The sequence below is a fragment of the Podarcis bocagei genome, assembly GCF_964188305.1.
Source record: "Podarcis bocagei genome assembly, chromosome: 10".
In the NCBI taxonomy this organism is placed as follows: domain Eukaryota; kingdom Metazoa; phylum Chordata; class Lepidosauria; order Squamata; family Lacertidae; genus Podarcis; species Podarcis bocagei.
In genome coordinates this window covers 44,329,839-44,353,524 of record NC_138135.1, presented here as the reverse complement: position 1 = coordinate 44,353,524, position 23,686 = coordinate 44,329,839, and the positions used below count along the sequence as shown (strand labels likewise).

The 23,686-nt window shown below is 39.3% G+C and overlaps 1 protein-coding gene across 6 annotated transcripts in view; it reads right to left on the bottom strand.

Annotated features, from left to right (window-relative positions):
- The window catches only part of PPP1R12A (protein phosphatase 1 regulatory subunit 12A), a 91,024-nt gene that overhangs the window by 19,595 nt on the left and 47,743 nt on the right, over window positions 1-23,686 (bottom strand). For 4 of the 6 annotated variants that reach the window (XM_081211209.1, XM_081211211.1, XM_081211212.1 and 1 more), the window contains exons 4-14: window positions 21,537-21,696; window positions 20,839-20,983; window positions 18,141-18,215; window positions 16,521-16,609; window positions 15,747-15,904; window positions 13,204-13,322; window positions 8,085-8,297; window positions 6,987-7,204; window positions 5,999-6,166; window positions 5,419-5,592; window positions 237-327 (exon numbers count right to left, since the gene is read on the bottom strand). In XM_081211209.1, the coding sequence (XP_081067335.1) occupies window positions 237-327; window positions 5,419-5,592; window positions 5,999-6,166; window positions 6,987-7,204; window positions 8,085-8,297; window positions 13,204-13,322; window positions 15,747-15,904; window positions 16,521-16,609; window positions 18,141-18,215; window positions 20,839-20,983; window positions 21,537-21,696 (1,610 nt within the window). The remainder of the gene's footprint in view (window positions 1-236; window positions 328-5,418; window positions 5,593-5,998; window positions 6,167-6,986; window positions 7,205-8,084; window positions 8,298-13,203; window positions 13,323-15,746; window positions 15,905-16,520; window positions 16,610-18,140; window positions 18,216-20,838; window positions 20,984-21,536; window positions 21,697-23,686) is intronic. The other 2 variants (XM_081211213.1, XM_081211214.1) reach the window with 2 other exon arrangements.

The following is a 23,686-nucleotide window of genomic DNA, read 5'->3' as shown; positions in this document are numbered from 1 at the left end:
GGGAAAGGCCTGTTCCAGAAGGGCATGCAGGGATGGGGAGTTCTGGGGGTTTCTGGCTTCACATGATTTTGGGTTTACACATGAAACCCTCGCATAAAGCTGCGAGTTGCCTGTATATTATTACATACTTCCATTTTCATATTTTCATTCTCTCTCTTCCTCTATGAACAGAAACCAATTCATAGGTATTGTACCGTCAGTGTATCCCCTAAATATAACATATATGATCACTGTACCTGAGTGGATCTTCTGGACTGCCTTGCTTGCCTTGATCTAGCTTTTCTTTGGGATTCAGATTCTTCATCCCGAACTGGAGTGAGGTATGACCTGGAGTTAAAAGATTTGCTAGCTAGTAATCAATGTATAAAGTAATTGCATTTTTTGAAAATAATTTGATAGAAAAAGGAGCAACCGAAGCCTCTTGGTTAAGTCACAACTAAATCAGGAAACTGAAGGTTTCAAACAATAACAAGGTTCTTTTGTGGCAACAAGATCACTGCTTGCGTTTTGGTGTAATTCTGCACTGAGCACATACAAGCTCTTCATATTCTGATAATACAATTACCGTATTTTTCGCCCCATAAGACGCACCGGCCCATAAGACGCACCTAGATTTTAGGGGGGGGAAATAAAGGGAAAAAAATTTATTTCCCCCCCAGGTGCGCTGCGCTAATCCAGAAGCTTGGGGCAAGCTGAGGTCAGCGCGCCCCAAGCTTCTGCGTGCCGGCAAGCAGTCCGCTGCCGCCCCAAGCCTCCCGCACCCGGCAGGAGGTCCCGCTGGGTGCGCAAGGCTTGGGGCGGCAGCGGACTGCTTGCGCGCACCTAGAAGCTTGGGGCGTGCTGAGCTCAGCACGCCCCAAGCTTCTGCATGCCGGCAAGCAGTCCGCTGCCGCCCCAAGCCTCCCGCACCCGGCAGGAGGTCCCGCCGGGTGCGCGAGGCTTGGGGCGGCAGCGGACTGCTTGCGCGCACCTAGAAGCTTGGGGCCAGCTGAGCTCAGCCGGCCCCAAGCTTCTAGGTGCGCGCAAGCAGTCCGCTGCCGCCCCAAGCCTCGCGCACCCAGCGGGACCTCCTGCCGGGTGCGGGAGGCTTGGGGCGGCAGCGGACTGCTTGCGCGCACCGAGAAGCTTGGGGCCAGCTGAGCTCAGCCCGCCCCAAGCTTCTCGGTGCGCGCAAGCAGTCCGCTGCCGCCCCAAGCCTCGCGCACCCGGTGGGACCTCCTGCCGGGTGCGCGAGGCTTGCAGACACTCGCCCGAAGCAGGGGGAGCCCTCCAGAGGGCTCCCCGTGCTTCGGGCGACAGGCTGCCGCCCCAAGCCTCGCGCACCCGGTCGGACCTCCTGCCGGGCGCGCGAGGCTTGCAGGCATTCGCCCCATAAGACGCACCCCGATTTCCCCTTCATTTTTGGAGGGGAAAAAGTGCGTCTTATGGGGCGAAAAATACGGTACATTACAATATCAAGTCAGCACTTTAACCTAAGGATCAGCAACAGAAATACCCAGGATCAAACTGAGCCTTCTGAGAGGTATTACCTGCCACTTTCTAATACAGATGCAACAGTGCTTTTAATGAGTTCATGGTAACTGGCTATGGGATGTAGGTGTGGGAGTCTTTATTATTCCCTCCAAATGGTACTCCAAGTGAACTAGTTGCTGATGAACTATACTAGCAAATGTTTTTATTTACAACCAACTTGAAGTGTTGCTGCTTTACAAAACTGGTTTTAAAAACATCATTTCATACTATTAGATCTCTCAACACTCAATCAAGCAAGGATTCTACAGCAATGGTCTAGTTTAGATGCAATGGGATATCATGATTCCCAATTACAAGAATGTGTTGCAACAAGCTTGCTCCTCATCTCTCCTTTAACCGTAAGAAACAACTGGATAATCCCTTCGGGTTTTTGAATAAACCATAACTATGTTCAAACTCAGGAAACTGGTTCATTCTACATGTACTTACTTAACAAACCAGAACCCAATTGTGATTGTAGGTCAGGACTTGTTGAATCCAACCTGCTGGAACAGACTACCCTTTCCTGACTTTAAATTTAATGGGGGAAAGCCTGTCAGGGCACTAAGCTAAATAGTAAAAAGAGACCTCATTATTTATAAAGTAAACATTTCTCGAATTACCCCAAATACCACCTTCAAATTAATGTCTAACATAAGGAGAACACATCTTGATAGACATTAACAAAGTATTCAGCTCATCCAGAAAGCTTATGGTATGCACATTTCTGAACATTTTGCTGTGCCACTTCCTTTCATTTATTTTCTGCCCTGCTTTAGATGAGATATCTTAAAGATACCAGACACCCAAGTGTCATAAGTGTTAAGTATACTGCACTAACATACATACATAAATGCATTAAGCTTTACAGTTGGCTATTATGTTTATGCCTCATAACCTTTGCCTCAGCTATGACCATTTAAAGTATGACCATTTAAAGAAAGTGGGGAAATAGGAAGAGCAAACAAACACTCCTCAACATATTCTTAGCAGTAGGCAATTTTGTCATCCTAGGTTATTCTAAGCAGCCAACAAACTCACATAATCAAACACTGAACTCTGAATGAATAAATTGAACTACTTTGGGACCATGTAATAACTGCCACTATGTACAGTCATGGGAAAAAGAAAGTGCACCCTCCTTGAATTCTGTGGTTTTACATATCGGGACGTAATAGCAACCATTTGTTCTTTACCAGGCCTTAAAATTAGGTAAATACAACCTCGTATGAACAATAATTCATGACCCATTACAACGTGTCATGATTTATTTAACAGAAATAAAGTCAAGATGGAGGAATCGTGTGGAAAAATGAAGTACACCCTTACTGCTGCCATAGCAATCAAGAGGCTAAGTAGCAGACAGGGGCTGCTAATCATATGCCCTTGCTTATTTGAACAGCAGCAAGTGTGCCCACCTCTATAAAAGCTGGGGTTTGGGCAGTCTGTTGGTCTGGAGCATTCAGGTGTATTTTAACACAGTGCCAAGGAGGAAATATGACACCATGCTCTTAGAGAAGCAAGTGCTGCTGCCCATGAAACTCTGAAGGGTTCCAAGGCCATCTCCAACCAATGTTAAGTCCCTCATTCTACAGTGAGAAAGATTTTCAAAAGTGGAATACATTCAATACAGTTCCCAATCATTTCAGGAGCGGACGTCCCAGCAAATTCACCCAAAGGTAAGATAGCGCAATGCTCAGAGAAATTGCAAAAACCCCAAGAGTTACATCTCAGGCTCTACAAGCCTCAGTTAGCATGTTAAAAGTTCGTGACAATTCAATTAGAAAAAGACTGAACAAGCATGGTTTGTTTGGAAGGGTTTCCAGGAGAAAGCCTTGTCTCTCTAAAAAGAACATAGCAACATGGCTTTGGTTTGCAAAGTTGCACCTGAACAAACCACTAGACTTCTGGAACAATGTCTTTTGGACGGATGAGACCAAAGTGGAGATGTTTGGCCATAATGCACAGCGCCATGTTTAGCCATGTGTGGAAAACTACGTACACCTTACGATTCAATAGCTTGTAGAACCACCATGGTTAGTTTTTCCACACATGGCTTTTCCATTTTGGCTTTATTTCTGTTAAATAAATAATGACATGGCACAATATCACGTGTTGTTGTTCATTTGAGGTTGTATTTACCTAATCTCAAGACCTGATAAGGAACAGATGATTGTTATTACATCTTCATATGTAAAACCACAGAATTCAAAGAGGAGGTAGGCACCTTCTGGACAACACATTTTAAAAATCAAGGTAATTTAGACCACCAACAGAAATCTAAATGTGTTATTTCATCCTGTGCAACACACATGCAAAACCTTGACACACTGGTGAGAGTGAAGAAAGAAACTGAATGCCTGAATTTTGAACTTCCTTGCTTTTTCAGCTCCTCTCAGGCTTTTTAACTATAGTATATGTTTTAAAAAAACCCACACTTGTTGCAATAAAATTTAGTCATTACATACACCTTGCATTTAATCCTAGATATATTATGCAACTTTTAATGAATAAAGTTGCCTGGTTCGCCAACTTTATTCCTATTATTTCCAGACACGATCCTTCTTCAAAGCATACAATGTGCATTGTGGCAATACTTGATTTGTCTTCCACATTAAATTGATCTTTAAAAGGAACTAAGAATGCAGTCTCAGAGCATTCATGTTTGTGTGCATTTATGCCAGAACAAACTAAGAACATTGCCACACCTTAAAAACATAATAGGTTAAAGGGCATGGGCTTTCAGAATAACAACCTACATCTTCAGATGAATGAGACAGGAAGATAAGCTGGTTTGTGTATATATACTTTGAAAAGGCCTAGGTTTATTCTAAATTCTGGTGTCTCTTCTTCTCCACACCAAAATATACATCCTCTTCTCTGCCTCCCTAGAATATTTTGTGAGGTCAGTGGACAGGCAGGTTTGTTTGTTTGTTTGGCAAGATCAAATGGTCCCTAATATGACACTTTGGGCTGCTTTGACCATTCTTCAAAATAGAATACTTGGCTTTCTGTATCGAAGGCCACTTCCTAAAGAGATATTGTGCGCCACTTTCTATATCTAGAGTACCTGATACATCTACTGACATGTATTTACAGGCATTACAGCAGCCTTTTTGCCTTCTTTTTCTTATTTCTGAGAGGGGAAATGCACAGCAAGTTCAAACCATAGCATTTTCCTTAACACACAAAGTCACTTGGGAAGAAAGATGACAAAAGGGATTTGGGGCCCAAACGACACATTTCCACAGGAAAAACCAGAAAACATAAAAACAGCAATGTAGAAGAAAAGGTACTCTCAGACACTGACATGGACAACTTGTTGCATTTATGTTTATCACGGTTTAAATACATATGGTGTTTCCATATTGACCAGAATCTTATATGTTTGGAAACCGTTCTTCCCATCTAAACAGCTGATAAATTCTTCTCACAATTCATGAAACTGAAAAACTTCTCTCAATTCTCTACAGATAAAGAACTGCTGTAAATGTGGAGACACTGAACATGCATACCACTCTCTACCTTAGTTGTTTTTTTTTAAAAGTGGCATAGAACCATGGGAACTAGGTGAACAGGGAAGATGAAAAATGACTTCCCATTTTTAAAATTGTATTCCCTGTTCTATTGTATTTTTGATTTTTTGTTGGAAGCCACCCAGAGTAGCTAGGGAAACCCAGCCAGATGGGTGGGGTATAAATAATAAATTTTTGATGATGATGATGGTGATGATGATGATGGAAGCTGAGGATTGTCTACATGTTTCCCATCACATATATTACATGTGGGCAAAATATCAACGTATCTACAATTGTATTAATGCATCTTTTGTGAGTAGGCATTTGTTCACCTCACACTAATGAATCACAGCACAAGTGAAGTATCATTCTCAGAACTTTTACACACCTGCGTCTCTCCCTGACCTCTGAAGTTGAGGACACAGTGCCAGAAGTAGTTGTAGTCAAGGCTGTGGTAGTCGCAGTATTTACAACTGATGGTGCAACAGGAACGGTCACTGCCGTAGGAACATTGTCTTTGTCTCTCTCAGTACTATCCTCAGCCCATAAACGATTTGAGGTACTATAGCATCATAGCAACAACACAAAAAGAGAAAAGGAAACAGCTAAACAATGAAAGCACTTTACTAAAACAGTGTGATACAAAGGGATGGATTTTTTCTTTTTTAAAATACAAATTTGAAACTGGTTTTGCTACAGAAGTATCTACATAGCTCCTGGGGAGCTTTACTAAAAGTAAAGCTTTGACTGTATTTTCACCCCATTCCTATATATTATTTTTTACCTGTTTACAGACATGCATAGCTATTGCTTTATAATGCAAGCTTCATTTTGAGCCAGATTACATACTGACCACAGGTAACAGCAAAAATGAAAAAAATCCAGAGCCCAGTACCTTCTACACAAAAATGCATGCACATACATAAAGCACACAGTGGACATAACACAAACAACATTGATGGTCCCACCTGCTTTGTATGCCTGCTGTTGCTGAACCCGTTGTAACCTTTGTAGCAGTGCTTGTGCTGGAAAGCAGGCTTTTCTGAAGACCAGCGGGGGAGGTAACTGTTGATACTGACGTAATACTTGGAATACTAGAACTAATCAAGTCATCTTGTCTTCTACCAAAGGAACCACTGAAAAGTCATTTGAATTTACAAAAATAAGCACTGTGTATTTATTAAGTTATAAATCACCATCCATTCTTCTTTGATGGGCCCTCGATTTCCATCTACTAAATAGCTCCAGATATTTGTAAAAAAAGTTAAGCATAATTACAAGAACTCTAATTTCCCTCTCATTTCCATAAAAAGACTACAAAGATTGTATACCCAATTTTAACATCATACCAATATATCTGCTTGCAGTCTTATAGGTACACTTAATAGCACTGTGTTGTTGCTATTACAGCCCATCACTTACATACAGAAAATCTAATTGCTGATTAAAAGTATCATCAACTAAAATATATGAGCCAAACTGAGTCTTAGACATCACTTACTCACACCGAGCATGACCATCACTGAAGGGCAAGGATGCTGCCACAGTTGCTTCATGAACAGTTTGGTATTAAGAGGCAACAAGGAAGCTGTTCTAAGAACTGAAAGTGCAGCTTTTCTGGAAGCAAATAACTGAGGAAGCTGTGACTAGCAGTCCTCATCCATTTGGGATTGGAAAGCACCAGAACCATATTTCCTCAAACACTGATTTCCTCTTTCAGCTGATGGCTTTGTAGTGTTTATCCAATTAAGGTATAATAATAAAACAGCTCTCGCCATTTTCAGGTAAATAAATAGCTAATGTATAAAACCTTTTAAGAACACAAATATTGCTGTCCTTTATATTATTATTTGAAAATGCAGACAGTATAAAATTCATTATGTACCACCATGTAGTTCTATAAAAATACCTGGAATTCTTTATACTTTTAACATCTACAAAACATACACTATTTACCTTCTTTGATAGGTTGTGTTTAGTGGTGAAGATCCTTCATTTGAGATATTTTTCTTTGCATCTTCTTCCCATTTTCTTCTTGTGTAAGAACCACTACCACGTATTAAACTGGCTGACGTATCCCTGTTTTCTTTCTCTTCAATGTCAGATGTACTGGCCAGCCGTCTTGGAATTGTAGGAGCAACATATGCAAGCCTAGTTCCTTTTGTATCTTTATCCTGCAAGAGAAATTTTTTTTACAAAGTTTACAAGTTTGACTTACGATTGCGATTTTTGAAAGGTCAACTGCATGTGTAGCCAACATGACCCCAATTTTAATTACACAAACACACGCTCCCATCAATTTATGGGCCATATAGCGAAAAAGTGTTAAAACAGGCACACTGTTTCTAGTTCATGCGTAAAAATAAGCATCTAGCAATAAATCTTCTAAAGGGAGGCTGCCACTTACGCTTTACATATTTTACTGTAAACAATGTCAAATAGAAACTTTGGCATTTGAGAAAACAAATAATTAGTTGTCAAACCTGAACTAAATTACACAGAGCCTAACACACATGACAGATAATTGTACAGAATTATGCTTCCTACACAAGTTGTGTGGAAAGTCTGGCCTTCCCATCACTGAACTACACTGAAAGTGATCTACTACAAAAAAAGAAAGAGAGTAGTTAAACCTTGTACACAGAGTAACCACACATTAGGAAGCATCTCCTATTTGAAGGATGGAAAAAATGCCACACCATTCTTGAAAGCACATCCTTTCCCCCCAGAAACTTTGCCCAAGGAACTAGATGAAAAATGCAGAAAGACATACAAAGATCACTGAACCCCTGTCTTTGATGAACGGAAATCTTTCATGGTACACCACATACCAACTACTAGTGCCTCTTAAGACTTCACCAGGAACTAGGCATATAAGTTCATGATTTGTCTTCACAGCTTTTAGGAGTAGAAACTTTATTCCATGATATGTGGAAGTCAGAATTTGGTAAGGAATTCATCATCTTCAGACACTGGTCTTTCTTTTTTTAAAAAATAAAAAAACCATCACCATCCATAATTTAATTATGTCGTGTGTTCTGGAAAAAATGTTACCTTGTCTTTGTTGTCTAATGAAGAGGACAATCTAGGGCTTGAAGCTGATCGCATAACTCCTGTCGAATCCTTTTCTTTCTGTGTTTCTTTGCTAGCTGTAATCTCTGCCAGTGCCCCATAACTGCCAGTCTTTCGAAGACCTAGTCTCCATGAAGCAGGAGACTCATCTTTTCTCTCTTCTTCTTTGGGAGAAACCTTAGTTGAAGTTGGGAACTGTAAAACACAGGGTTGCTTTTCTGTAAGTCTTGTTCTTCCAAGTGTCCTCTGTGCAGTCAAACATTTGGAAGTGTACATACACAGGCCACAAAATGAGTAATTCCACAACTTTGACAGGAATGGAGTATGTCTGTGCCCTTCTCGCTGACATATTTGCCCTTGTGAGCATGAACCATGGGGCTAATGTATTTCTCCGCAGTTCACATGAGATCACCACTGGTAGCAAACCACAAGTAATTTTTAAGACAAGTTGAGTTTCTATGCTAGAGAAGGAGGGTAGGATGTGAAACTGCACAGAGCACACTTGGAGAACAGGGATTACAGACAAGCAACCCTGTTATCTCCTTCGTGATCTTTGTGAAGTCCCACATTTGACAAGCAAGTAAGCAACATTGTCTAGTACAGATTCATCCACCATGGACTCTAGACTCAGGGAAAGCAGTAATGGGCCTTGGCATTGCTTCACTCCCTTCTTATTGAATTCCAACACTGCCCCAGATGCAAAGTCACTTTTGGTGTGTTTAGGTATTGGGGAAGAATGCTAGCCATTCATCTGAACAGCTCTCTTTTTACTTAGCTTTGTACTCTAACACAGTGGTTGTCCATTGTGAAACATGGTTTAGAGCAACATGAACTTTGATTTTGCACAGCTGCTACAGAAATCCACCCTGAACCCTGCTGCTTACCACTGTGTTCTGTTCAGCAGTGACTAATATTCCTTGCAGAAATGTGCTCTGACCCAAAACCTAAGTTCCAGTAAGCCTCCTTCATGAATCCTTCATTAAATCTGCTAATGCCCAAGTTGTGGCCTTCCTCAAAATAGAGGCAAGGGAAGGAATTATCTTTACTACAAGGTATACACTTCTTAAAACCTGCCCTATCACCAAAAGTCATTTAATTTAAACTGTTAAATAAGATAGCAGGGGAGGGGGGGGGGACTGGGAGAAAGATACAGAACCTGCCATGTCATCCAAGGTAACACAATGCAAAGCTTGCTAGCTGCAATATTTTGTGGCAGTTAAAGACATTCACCCAACCTCGGATCATGTAGATGAGGGCAAACATGGCTGCCAAGGTAATAGGTACAAGCAAGTGACTTCTGTCAAAGCCTAAGAATTTCTACATGGTGGCCTATGTTTGCTCACAGCAGAAAGTGGGACTATACAGAGGTCACAGAAGAAAGACACATTCTCAACCTCAGTATTTTTAATTCCAGAATTCCATGCTTCATGGTATATTTCAAAATGAAATTCCCTATAGATGTATATTGTATGTATGTGGAAAAGGAAGCAAGACCTCACACAATTTCCTGGGCAAGTTAATAAATTCCAAACACTTGGTAAATCAACTTTTCAAAGGTTAGCTTTGTAAACATTACACTATAAACTACAAATTAACAATGAGATGCAAAAGAGACACACCATTTAAAATCATGCAGCTACAGTGCCAATATTTGAATTAACACTTGTTATTTTGCAACCTGGAGGGGGAAACCACACACAGAGCCCTCACCAGAGACTTTTCACCTTTACTGGGAACAAGAATAATGCCAGTTTTACGTAAGCCCTGCCTCCATGATGCAGGATCTACAGAGTCCACCACAGGCATGATAGCAGGAGGAAAGTCATACTAAAGCCAATTGGACAAGACATATAAAAGAGATATAAAGATTGAACAAAAAAATATGTTGGCCTTTAATTTAAAATTCTACATGTTTTAATCCCTATTTACTTTTTACAGAACTGCAGTAAAAGCAGTCAGCTTTTTTCAGCACATATTCACAGAATTATAGCTATATATGAGCAGAGATGTGCAAAAGTCAGAGGAGGTCCTATCATTGACCTTTGAACAGGGAAGCAGGAAATTCAAGAGGGATACAGCTCTAGCCCTTCGTATTTTTTCTCTTGTGAAAGAAAGCAGCATGGAGATTGGAAAGGAAGAGAGGGGTAAAGGCATATGCACTGGAATGGAGAAGCAGAAGGAAAATGAAGAAAGGAAACAGATTGAAAGATAGGCAGTATGTTTCTTTTGCACCCATACTTTAGGCACCAGAACTCTTATCTATGCTTGTAATTTAAAAAGCATGAAAATTAGTACTTGTGCTTAAACGGGCGGACACACCTCTGTTCCATGACTACTTTCCTTGTTACTCCTTTACATGATTACTTTAAGACAGGGTGAGAGCAGAATCAGCTGTGCAGTACATGAGTAACCTTACAACTGTTTATACATTTTCTTACAGGCTTTCTTTCTCAAAAATCTCAGCCAGACACAGATTAGGGTACCGAGGAAAAGGACTTTCCGGTGGCAGGCTAGATAAGTATTTGTGGTCATTTATGAGAATGTACACATGTACATTAGGTAGGTAGGTAGGTAGGTAGTAGATTAGATAAATATATATAACACCAATGGGCTATACTCAGTTTTTTATGAGTAGAAATCTGCTCTCACAGTGGGACTTTGCTACTCATGAAAAGCCTCTCCAGATGGTCACAGGATTTTCAGAAAGGGTCGTGGTGGAAAGTGGAAGCTGCCCAAAATCAGGTAGAGGCAGGTTGCCAAGTAGGAAGTTACTTGTATAAGCGACCTTCATCTGATTCTGGCCAAGTCCTCTTTCCTACTGCAGTCCTTCTCACCACAACCAAGGTGTTTTCCTGAGGGTCCCCCAAACAACTAGATTTTTGAGGGATTCCAGAAACTGTACTATGAGGAGACGGATGAAAGACACATTTTATAAGTGGACTTTCCCTCAGACAGGACTGACTACAATTCCATAGTTGAAATAAAAACATAATTTTTTCACATTTAAAATGAAAATACAGGAAAATCTATCAATTTAGGTCAATGAGCATCTTGGCTTCTGTAAGAATATTACTCATTATATTGAATTGTGCTAGCATTCCTCTAATCACATATATGGTGGTGATTCATTCTTCCCCACTTTCACCTTAGGAGAGTTGGTATTTCATATCAACTTGGAACTGCCTGTTACAGCCTCACAACTCACTCATGCCATGCCTCCTCTTCCCTGCCAGCTCTACACTGCTGTCACTGTTTCAGAATTGGTATTTCACAACAATATTGTAAACAGTTGTTACAGCACCAACACTTATCCATATCACGACACCTCATCCCACCAGCTCCACGCTGCTGCCACCACCTTCTCACACAATCAATGTGGGATTCTCCTAGACATTTGTCCAATCAAGAAAAAACAGCAAGGAAAGAAACATACAGCCTCCCCTGTGTTAAAAAGGTGGCTGCATGTACAAAGCTGCAGTCTTTCTTTAATGAAAGCAACCGGTTGAGTACTAAATTACAAGGCTCTTTTGGAAGATATACCTTCAGGGCTTTTTTATATGTTTTGTTTTTTTTATCATCTATGCACACCTTTCTGTAGAAAGATACTCTACAAGGTGTTCCATAAAAATATCTATTGTGTGAATTTGTTCCTTGAAAGACTCCCTTATTCCTTACATACCTGGCAGGTCACTGCAGGGAGAACTTCTCCTGCAAGACCCAAATATCTCAGAAACCCACTCAACAGTAACTCAGAGCAGGGTTTTAAGTGTGGCTGTCCTTGTTCTGTGGAACAGCATTCTTGTCGAGATACGACAGGCGCTCACTATCTGTACTTTCTGGAAACGATCAGATGTTTTTGTTCCAACAAGCCTTCTCAGCTGGATGAACAGGTCTCTGCCACGGGTGTCTATTTGGTGTTTCCCCCCCCCTTTTAATTCCTTTTTAATACTGTTTAAAACTGTTTTAGCTGCTTATATTGCATTCTCTACAGCACCTTGAGACATATATGGAAGGTGAATAATAAATTAATAAGAATGAATTTTTAAAATGATGTCTCAAATTCTTATTTGCAATTTACCTGAAAATATCAATTTGAGGCTTGGGGGGGCATTAACTCATATCTAGTACTTGACCTGAAGGTGCATCTTAGGAGGAAAGCATTGCAGGTCTTAAAAAGAGAGAGCTCAAAATCACAGGTGTGTAAAAAAAATACTCAGACAACAAGTATTAAAACTAGATCTTTCTCTTGGGATAACACAACAAGCACAGGTATTTACTGACTGTTCCTCAAATGAAGCAAACTAAGAATTTTTGCAGAATTGACATCATCTCTATGTGTTCTAATACAGAAAGCTAACAAAGTAATTAAAAGTGAACAACTCTGTTTCTTCTACATGAAGTTTGCCCTCTACATTTTAAACAACCTTCCTGACTAAGCCAAAAGGATTCGTTTGAACACACACACACCAACTTCATGAACGGCTATATGTAGACTACAGTAAACTAAGGTGGTAAGGCCCCAATCACAAGAAAAAAGAGGTGTACAAAAAAAGAGATGTTTTTATTAAGCCCAATGCATTTTTAAAAAACCCTCTTCTTCAGGGAACTCTTGAACATCAAATCTGAGCCTGGTATCTGGAGTTACAACTTGCTCCCATTTCAAATGAACATGCCATGGATTGTATCTCTTTGATTGGAGGCTTTCACAAAAAGAGAATGAAGCAATTTTGCCAATTCCCGTCACCTTCTATGCTGTTCCCACCCAACTGTCTGAAGCCGATTTGGGGGAAAGATGGAGGGGGAATTGGCAAAAATGACCTCCCCTCCCATCCGCTGGGGAAAGCTTCCGCTGGTCAAAATGCCTTCAGCAACACCACTGGATACAAGCCTATAATCTTATTTGGCATAATATCTGAAACCTTGAGAGCCAGCGTCAGTCAGTGTAGGCAATACTGAGCTAGTTGGGTCAATGATCTGACTCGATGTCAGGCAGCTTCCTATGCAACAGTTGATCAATCAAGGCATTTTAATAGTGAGAAGAGTTCATGATACAATGTGTACACTTTACTCTTAACTAGACAACCAAAACAAACTGTTTTACCTTCTTAATGGGGGATGTAGGTGTCACTTGACCAGTAGTAACTGATGGTGTTGTCACAGCTATAGGAGCAGCTTGCACATGGGTGGTATTTGAATTATTTGTTGTAGGTTTGTTCTTGTCTGTAAATAAATCATTTAGAGGATAAAGTAATTCAAAATCCATTTAAAGATAACTAATACTTTTTACATTACAGAGGCCCATTCTGAACAATAAAGTTTATAGGCACCGGGGGGGCGGGACGGGGGTAGACAGGTATGTTCACTTTCTTTCAGGTGTTCCCACTGGCCATTTTGCTGCTTGGTGAGTCTGAAAAACTGAGGGGAGCGTGCCTGCCTCTCACAATTCTTTGCTCCTGCCTTCAATCACGTGACGAGGAACAGCCCACACCACTGGCCCTGGTATCCCGCAAAGTAAATAAGGGGTTGGCTCCACTATGGAATAAGTGTCCCAGTACCATATTCCTGCTACATTATAGAAGAGTATGAATTGTTTTATTGTATTGTATTTATTTACTGCCCAGAAGATACACCAAGTAACTTCAGGTTTTGTTCCAAACTATTTGAAAGTATACTTAAAGAGCACTAGTAGTTGGAGAAGATGATCAGGCTATGCATCTAACTACAGTGGTACCTCAGGTTAAGTACTTAATTTGTTCTGGAGGTCCATTCTTAACCTGAAACTGTTCTCAACCTGAAGCACCACTTTAGCTAATGGGGCCTCCCGCTGCTGCCACAACACGATTTCTGTTCTCATCCTGAAGCAAAGTTCTTAACCAGAGGTAATATTTCTGGGTTAGCAGAGTCTGTAACCTGAAGCGTCTGTAACCAGGGGTACCACTGTACATTTGTTGTAGAACACTACCCAAAAATAAATAAATAAATCAGTGTTTTCCTGTTATGAGAACAGTAGCTCCATAGAAGATCACTGAGAAGCATGGACTTGAAACAAAAAATTCCCAGCTATTTTAGTTTTAAAAATGTTTCTAGTCATTATGGCTATAGACAAAATTGTAAGGCTATGAGAATAAAAAAATCACATGAAATATACAAGAACTGAGAACCATGATTCCCCATCATCTCTGAACCTGGATACAATTTCATTAGCACCACTTAAGGCAGTACTAAATATATACCACATGGAAATAGTTTTATAAAATCATTTTAAAATACAGAAAATCTCCTGCAATAAAAATGCTTACAAATTATGGGGACAATACCGTCTGACCCCTTGAGCACATCCCCACAAGCCTAACACTGCATGCAGGAGAAGCAGGACTACCAGGGTTGGTGGGTGTTGACCATTTAGGAGCCTTCCTCCTTTAATAATTTTATTAAAAATATTTTCACTCCACCTTTCCATTAAAAAACAATTCACACTTGGCACATGGAAGGGAATGGATGTGGAGAGGGGCTGGAATTTCCCCAGTGTCTGTTTAAAAATACAGAGCTGTGTTTAAATAACTGTACTTTAATAACAGTTTCCCAAGAAAATGCAGTGATGTGTTTGCTTTTTAGTATTTCTCCACTTGAACAAGGGAAATTTAAGCCCTTTTAACAGTCCAATGTTTATTTCTCAAATCACTCAAAGCTCCTTTCATTTAAATATTAAATTTAAATTCACACTACACAAAATATACACCAGAGCAGGCTCTACTCCACCTAGAATATTCCAGGTTCCAAAACATTTTATTGTGAATCCACCTTTAAATGAGTAAGAGGGAAAGGAGAAGGTACAAATTTGGAACACAGAGATTCAGCTCCAGGGAAAAGCCTAAGCTCTCTAGCATGCCAAATAAAGTATGATGAAAGCCTTGTTGATATTTAAAAACCTCTAAGTTTACATAAATTAATTCTTGTGTCACAGTCATATTTTCCTGGCACAAGACTGCATAGTAGCAACAAAGAAAACAGAGTAATGAGAGTCATATAACTCAAGAAATGCTGAAGTGATGAGCCTGAAACTTTTAAGCTGTTAGTGCAAGATATGCATATATATTAAATTGTGCTCCTCCAGCTTATAGCTGTTATTTAAGTGAAATAAATAGATCCCTTTTGATTCACTATTTTAAAATTAACCTTAAAATGTGTTTTAAAAAACCATGAGTATGAGGAAAAGGCAAGGAACAGGGGAGTTTCTAGATATCTGCATGGCTGAAATTGCATTGTCATAGTGCTAGTTAACTTTCTGATACAGAATCTGAGAGTTTTTCACAGCTAATTAGCACATTCTTGACATCTTCCAGATAAGATATAGATTTATTATATATGAATTCTAATAGATGTACTATGTGTGAGTTTGCTCTGTACAGTTTCTAGTTACTGTATTACCACGTTAAGGTTTCTGGACAATCAAGTGACATAAAGATAGTTAATTTTGTTTAAAATGACGTATCTCGTGGTTTGCACATTAATGAATTTTATACTTGTCCCTAAATGACCTCCAAACTTGAAAAAGCATGAAGTAATGAGGAAGTAATCCAATGGTGAATTAAACTAAACTGAATTTAAAAGCAATTGTAAAGCAAAATTGTTGTTCTATAATACCTGTTTCTGCTTCAGATTCGGAGTCTTCTTCCTCATCTTCTTCACTAGAGCAACTGGACTCATCTTTCTTTCCTTCTTCCTCTTCATCAGCTTTTTCTTGCTCTAGAGACTCAATGTTTGATGCATTCTTATCTTGCTCAATGATCAAAGTCTCTTTACTGGAACAACATTGTTTTGAAGCATGAAATATTTATTGCATTATTGGCTTCAGAAAAAAGATACCAGGGTGGGCTGTGACAGGAGCACAGATATGGACTCAATGTTATTATGACAACTCTACTCCTTCTATCTTTCTTCAGTACAGGTAACTTGCTTCTTACATGAGGGTTCAGTTCTGGGGCTCCATGTGTATATGCAAAAATGAATAAAGACAAGAATCCCCAGGACACACACCCTCACCGCAAGGTGGAGAGCTGTCTTATCTGGCTTTGGGAAGGCGGTATGAGGGCTCTGCATCCTGCTGCCTTCTCAAAGCCCAGTAAGCACTTGTCCAGCTTTGGGAAGGAGGCGGGAGGGCTCTAGGACCCTGCTAGAGCCCTTGTACTGCCTTCCCAAAGCAAGGTAAGTCTGTGATCACAGTTTTGCACAGGTGTGGGGGGGATTAAATAAATGGAGGGTGGGTTTCCTCTGCTCTATTTATTTCCCCGCCCACCCATGCAAAGCTGTGATCAGTAAAATAAGTGTAAGACCAGTTACCTATACCTTCTCCAAGTAAACATGTAACCGTCTTCAACATTCCCCCTACACAGAGTTTATTTTAACTAATCTACTTACTTTTTAAACGGTTTTTGAGATTGATTATTGTCCATGTTTGCTGTAGATTCAATAAGGGGTGATTTCTTCTCCTTTTTTTCACTATGAAGCTTTAAGAGATATGAAAAGATTCAGTTAGATTTCTACAAGTGCTGATGCAAACACTAAAACATTTCAAGTCACCTGAAGTAGTATAACATGAAAAAAAGGATTTACAAGATTAAGAACTCAGGGCAAATGTTAAGTGACAAATATTAAATAGCTATGTAATAAACTCCTTTAACATTTCAACATTGCTAACACGTTTTCAAGACGATTAATAATAATAGCTGTATTTGCACATCACACTAAACTATAGCTGCAGTTAACCTTTGTCTCCCCCTCCACATTACACATGGCTGGGGAAGATGACTTTGGAAGCTGTTACTTTCAGTTTTCTTTCCTGGCCATTTGCCATGTTCCCCGCATTCTGCACAGAGATTAATTCTAATTATTGTTAGTTTAAACAAGCTAGGCTCAGAAATGAAAATGGCTTTCTTGAAAATGACTGAAGTAAATGTTAAAACACAATTTGCTACAATCCACAATTTGCTATGGATGACATAATTCAAAAATGGATAATTAAAGCCCAAAGCAGAAGCTGCCTAAATTCTCCTCTCAGTAACTTGCAGGGGGGAGGGGGCAGAGAGAACTCTTTAAGCTATGGCTCATGTGATATACAAATGTGGCCAATGTGTTTCAATCTTTGAACATTTCTGAATTAAAGCATCAGAAGTAAAATCCGCAATATCAAAGTAACCACATCACTTGATACAGTGTAAGGCTAGGTATACTGCATAAATTTCCTTTTCAGTAAGATTTCTCATTTACTGTGTTTTCTTCATTATAAAAATTAAATTAGCACAAGGACACAGAAATTGACTGTGTCCAGGTTTACAAAGGAACATCCTCAGTTCATTCACACGTCTGATAAAATATGGACTCAACCACTGAACATATGCCAACTATTTTAAAAAACGCCACCACCAGGATGTTCAGAACTACTCATCTGCACTTCCATGAATGGGAGCACTTGCGGGAGCAAAATTATGTCACAGTCACTGCTGCTTCCCATTCAAACTTTTAAGTCCCCGAGAGGGCAACAGTTATTGCTAGGCATGCAGAACCATCACTCAACCTTCTTATTTGGAGGGAATTTTATAGCTGCTCATTAACAGCTCCAGTGGTGCTTCCCTTCTGATGTAAAGTAATTGTAGAATTTTAGTATGAGAATCCTCACACTCAGAGTTCTGGGTACTACCTAACTCTCTGCATAGTGTGGGAGAGGGGTAATGGAAAAGAACATCAGTGCACTATTCATGTTTTTAAAAAATACCAAGCACCTATTCCATAAAGTGAAATACACATAAAATAAAGATTATGGCCTTTGGATAAAACAAGACACCTATGAACTGAACATAAAATAAAGAATAGGCTTAGTGGTAGAGCACAATGCTTTGCATGCAGACAATCCCAAATTCAATCTTGGTATCTTCCATTAAATATCCTCAGCTTAAGACTCTGGTAGTCAGAGTAGACAATACCAGGCTAGACAAACCAATGATCTGATTAGTTTGTTCTCACAGTACTGAAAGAGCTCACCATATTTTGTTTCTTTTGAAGTTCTTCTAAATATCCTAAAATGTCTTCATCTGCTACATCAAATGCTGTCTGACCCTGCAGGAGAAATAAGCAACAAAATTAAATTATGGTACCATTAACATGTCATACAGGAAGGGAGTATGCCACCAAGCTAAGCCCAACACAAAGAATGGGCATGAAGTGTGCGCTTTGGGGGCATGAAGAGAGTGGGGACTGTTTCAACCAAAGGGCCACAAATACAATCAGTTTCAAGGTGATCATTCTATTGGCATGTGTCAAAATTGTTCCTTTTGTGTTTGTCCTGCAAATGACTGTGAATTGGACAATAGTTTCCAAGTCACAGGAAGTAACAGCTCCACATTAGTCCAGTATAAAGTAGACTGTCACTCCTGGTGATTCGGAAAATTTAAATTCCTGTAGACATTCAGGAAGTTAAAGAAGGGGAAATGATTTACTTAAAACACTTTGTTCATGTCCAGACACTGAGTTATAAAGAATTCTCCAAATGAGTAAAGGAATAAGCCAAACATATTAAGAGTTTTCTTGGCTACTGCTTGTTTCTCTTATGTGCGAGAGCCTTAAAAGAAAAGGTTACAGTGAGAAACTTTGAATTTAGATATACCTTTAAGATAGAGATTTTAAATAGAAAGTCGTATGTTGGAAATAGTCCTCACTGAGTTAACTAGAGTGGAATACAATTTCTTTGCCTATCCCATATTTATTTAACCTTCTTGGGAAGAAAGTTATTCTTCTCATTTCTCCTTTATACATCACATTATACTCTAATACAGTACAACTTACTAGGAAGTCTTGCCAGATTTGCACACAATTTTCTTATGCCACACCTCTAGCAATGTTCTGTTGTAGCTTGTCACTCATCTTTCAACTCAATGCCTTACTTCATACATACTGCTAATGGTTGATTGGTTTTATTCAGTGGTGGCATTGCCTCTGCAGAAAGACTTCCACTCACACAAGGACAAGACAAACGATTTTTGCCAATTCCTCAGCTGATTCCCTCCAAAAAAGCTGTTCTTGAAGATTTGCAACTATTTTATAATAGAAGGGACATGCCAAGCATTGCAATAGCAAGGGGAATTGGTAAAACCTTGGTGTCCCAAGGGGTGAGGGCAGTTTTATGATATAGCTCACAAATCATGAGTTCAAAGGAAAATAATTAGAGCTGCAACTCTTTAGCAAACCTTAGAAGCTTATTTGAGTCCCAGCCATTAGAGATGTAAAACAGTTCCATTAACAAAATCTACTAGTTGAATAATGTCAAGACTGCTCATAGACAGATAAATCTCCTCAAAACTTAAATGCCACCCTCCCTCTCCCCTGAGTATGACAGCACTGTGATATGAGTGTCTAAGCTTATTGCAAACTTTGTAATCAAGTGTAATGCTTTTCAAAATAAATCTTCATAAAAAGTTTAAGATACAGCTCTTCTCTGTAAATTTGGCTGGAGTAGCAGTTCAGAAATACTTGTTTCCAAATAGGCCCATAGGGTGGGAAAACAAGATATGAGATTTGGCAAGGGGCTGGGGAAGCTTCAACAAAAGGGAGAAGAAACCAGATGGTGCTTATAAGAATGAAAACAAGACAAGACATGCCACCAGAATTCATTCAAAAATCTAGCTCCACTTGAAAGCTTCAGCCAACAGATCTTTTACTTTAGCCATTCAGTCCTTATATTCTTCCCTGTGCGATCTCCTACATTTGTTTTAACACATTTTAACATAAAAATCATTGGGGAAAGATGTGTACTTTGTAATTTAAAATTAGAACTACTCAAGATACAAAAAGGACTTTCTGGAATTATGCAGTTGTTTCCTGAACAGTATGTTCCCCTTAGTGAAGTAAAAATGTGTGTGTTTAATAACTGTACTTAAATGAACTGATTTCTTGCAATTTATTAAGGATTAAAAATTGGTTGCATTCACCCAGGCCTGTCCTTCCAAGCGGAATATATCAGATCACCTGAAGAGGCAAGCTACTACTAAATTTGGAGACATGCTAGGATTTTTATTTATAAGCTAACTAAGATACGGAAAACATCTGGCCATGATAAAGAATGACGTCAGCCATACTGTATTCTCACACTGATACACAATACAGTCAGCAATTATGTAAGGACATTAAGAGCTGCATCACACAAAGCCCTATACATCTTGGGTCACAAGTGTGTCTCCCAATGTCTCCCATCCTCAGCTTTAAGATCTGTGGAGGGGTGATTGAGAACTGTTTGTGTACATTATGGCTTTAACAGTAAATGCAATGATTCTAATACCCAATAACTCAAATTGTGTACAAACTGCTTTATAATTATAGCTAAACCATGATTTAAACAAGTACTTCAAACAATAGCGAACTAATAAAGTGACTTTTTATTTCATTATTCTTTATAAAGTATTTTTAAATGATCTCACTGCAGCTCAGATGCACATCTGAACTGCCAATGGTCACACATTAAGGTAACCCCTTGGTGAAATTCAAATATATTTTATATAACAACTAAAAATAGTTCAAATTTCAAACCAGCATTTTCTTTTCAGACAGCTAGGATCATTATAAATTAGTTTCACTTGTTTCTAAGATGTACAGCTAAGTAGCAATAGCAAATACAGAATTCATAACCTACTTTTAATCAATAGATCAATAACAACACATTTTGACAAAGATTATGCAAAAGTCCTACCACTTTGTTGACAGTCTCCATATCGCACCAGTTTTCCACTAATATTCGACATGCTTCTTCTTTACTCCAATGAGCAGCCGCATGAAGTGGTGTCCAGCCATCATAATCTTTAATATTTACATCATAGCCAGCCTGTATTAAAAGCCTGAATAAATTTGATAAATTAAATTAAAAACAGAAAGACAACGGAAATAAAGTGCTATAAACATTTTAAAAACTGAAGGATTTGCTGGCATTTTCAGAGCACTGAACCATGTGAAGGGTTTAATGAGCATAGAATTTGCATTGCACTGGTACCTTGGTTCCCAAACAGCTTTGTTGTTGAACAAATCAGCTCTCGAATGCCACAACCCCAGAGGTAAGTGTTCTGGTTTGCAAACATTTTTTGGAAGCCAAACGTCCAATGCGGCTTCTATGGCTTCTGCTTGAGTGCAAGAATCTCCTGCAGCCAATTGGACGATGTACCTTGGTTTTTGAACAGTTTTGGGAGTTGAACGGACTCCCAGAACGGATTAAGTTCGAGAACTAAGGTACCACTGTATTTTCTCACATGGACCACCATATTGATTAAAAAGGTTGTACACAGAAAGACTTTAAAAAGTCACAATTTTAACATGTAAACCAAGGATCTGCGGAATAGTCTAAACTACAGAAATTTGTAACTACAAAGTGTGAATCTGTATTAGAAATTAACTTACTTTAATACTTCTGTATACCCTTTAGCAGCAGCTACATGGAGTGCTGTGCCACCAGATTTTGCATGCCGAACATCATTTATATGACCACTGTTAAGCCACTGTCTTGCATCTCTAAGCATTATTCGTTCTTCTTCTTTGCGAGCTGCCTCTATATCAACCCCTGAATGGAAAGAAATATTTTCATTTCTAAATATGTACATAAATTCTCATTCAAATGACATAAACACCGACACAAGATATCACAGGAGCCTCGCCCAGCATTATGGAAGCTGACTGCAATAATCAGCCGCCTCTGCTCCACTTAGGAGGGAAAGAGAAATGAGGAAGGGCAATAATACTCCTTCACCCACTGAACCATTTCAATACTGTATTACTTTTCATAAAACATAGAATAGATAATGCCTTGGCAGAGTCATGGGCTCAAAGTTCAGTGTGGAAACAGGACCAGTAGCCATGCATCAGAATACATTTTAATATAGCAGAAAGCTAGCACGGGCCTACAACAGGTACTCAAGTTGAGCCACCCAATGATTTCACAGCATTCCTGGGATGTATGTGGTGTGGAAGAGAGGAAAGTAGGAGCAATGCCAGTCTGTGCCATACACTGCTGGAGGTGGCATTCCCCCAGAAGAGTCAGGGCATCTCATGAGAAAAAGAAGACATAGATTGGTTGGATAGTGTCCAGCAAACTGGTTGAGCCAAGACATCCAGCATAAAAGCAAAGCAAAACTGCAGGTCAGAGAGACAAAGGCCATAAAAGGTAGTCTAGATGAGTATGATACTGGCGGGAGAAACAGGTAAAAAAACTTGTGTGGATTAATACCCGGGAATTCCTTATTTCCATACTCTTCATTTCCAGAAGATACAGCTATCGTCTTCAGTGTTCTCTAGTTTCTATGGCTAGGCAGCAACTCTGAATGCACTGCCTGTGAAACTAAATCAGAAACTATAACAGTTCTGGTGGCCTACTTTAGGGGGTCTCCCCCAACCCTGGAATGGGAATTAGTTCCTTCACCTACAGGAAAACCTCCCGTGTCCAGCTCAGGTTAAGTGGAAGGACGAAATGTATTATAGATTCATTCATATTTAAAATTATCTAATGTTCAACCCTTCCATGTAGTGAAAAATGCATGGCCATGCCAGTTTAAACAGGCAAAAGACATAAGACACAAAGGAATACAAAGAAAAAGTGGGTAGAGAAAGGCAGCAAAGGCACACAATACCTCAAGGACTGTCTTTTCTCACATGAACTAAACTGGGGTTTGAATTTGACACCCAGGGCCTTTTTCCATTTGCCCCCTTTTCATTGGTGCCCCCCCCCCACGTTCTGCAGGGGGGCACACCTGGCAATATCATTATCTATTTTTAGGTGTCAGGAAAGAAACATTTATTTAAAACCAGGCTTTCAGTCCTTAATTTGGAAAGTATTGTGTGTATTTCTGGCCTCTTTATTATCTAGCTTTGTCATGTACGTTGGTTTTGGTTTTATACATAGTTTTAATGTTTATATTATTTTGTAAGTTGCTTCAGGTCACTTTTTATTTTAAAAAAGCAAATAATAAATGCAATACAATGATTATTGTTATTGTTACTACTATTTTCAAGCCACATCCCCTATCAATTTATGCATGTAAATTGGCATATGTTAATAAGTAACTCCAAAAATTCATATATCCATTGTGCATTGAGAATCTCATATTTATTTAACATTTAGCATTGTTTAAGAATACAAGTTTAAGGTACAAAGTACATTCTAAGAATGGTCCACAGATGGCAATATTGCATCTCTAGCTCAGTGTTCAGTTTATTCCTTAAAAAAAAGTTATTTGCTCTCTCTCAGGTACACTACAAAATCATTTTACATAAAGGTTGGTTGGGGGGACGGACAACTAATTAGCTACCTTTACAAGTTAATCAGCTGAAACGATTTAGCTTAATTCTAAAATATATTGCTCAGCTTGCATTTTAAAACATTTCAAAATTCTAATTCTCAGCATTTGTTAGCCTGCCAACAAGTATTGCTGTGTCACAAGCTCTGGGCATTTACCAACCTAGCATAATCAATCTTTAATGCTTAAAGATGGAAAGAAGAGTCTAGATACTGACCAGTGGCAAGTGAGTAAGTCAGCTATGCAACGGTTGCCATTATT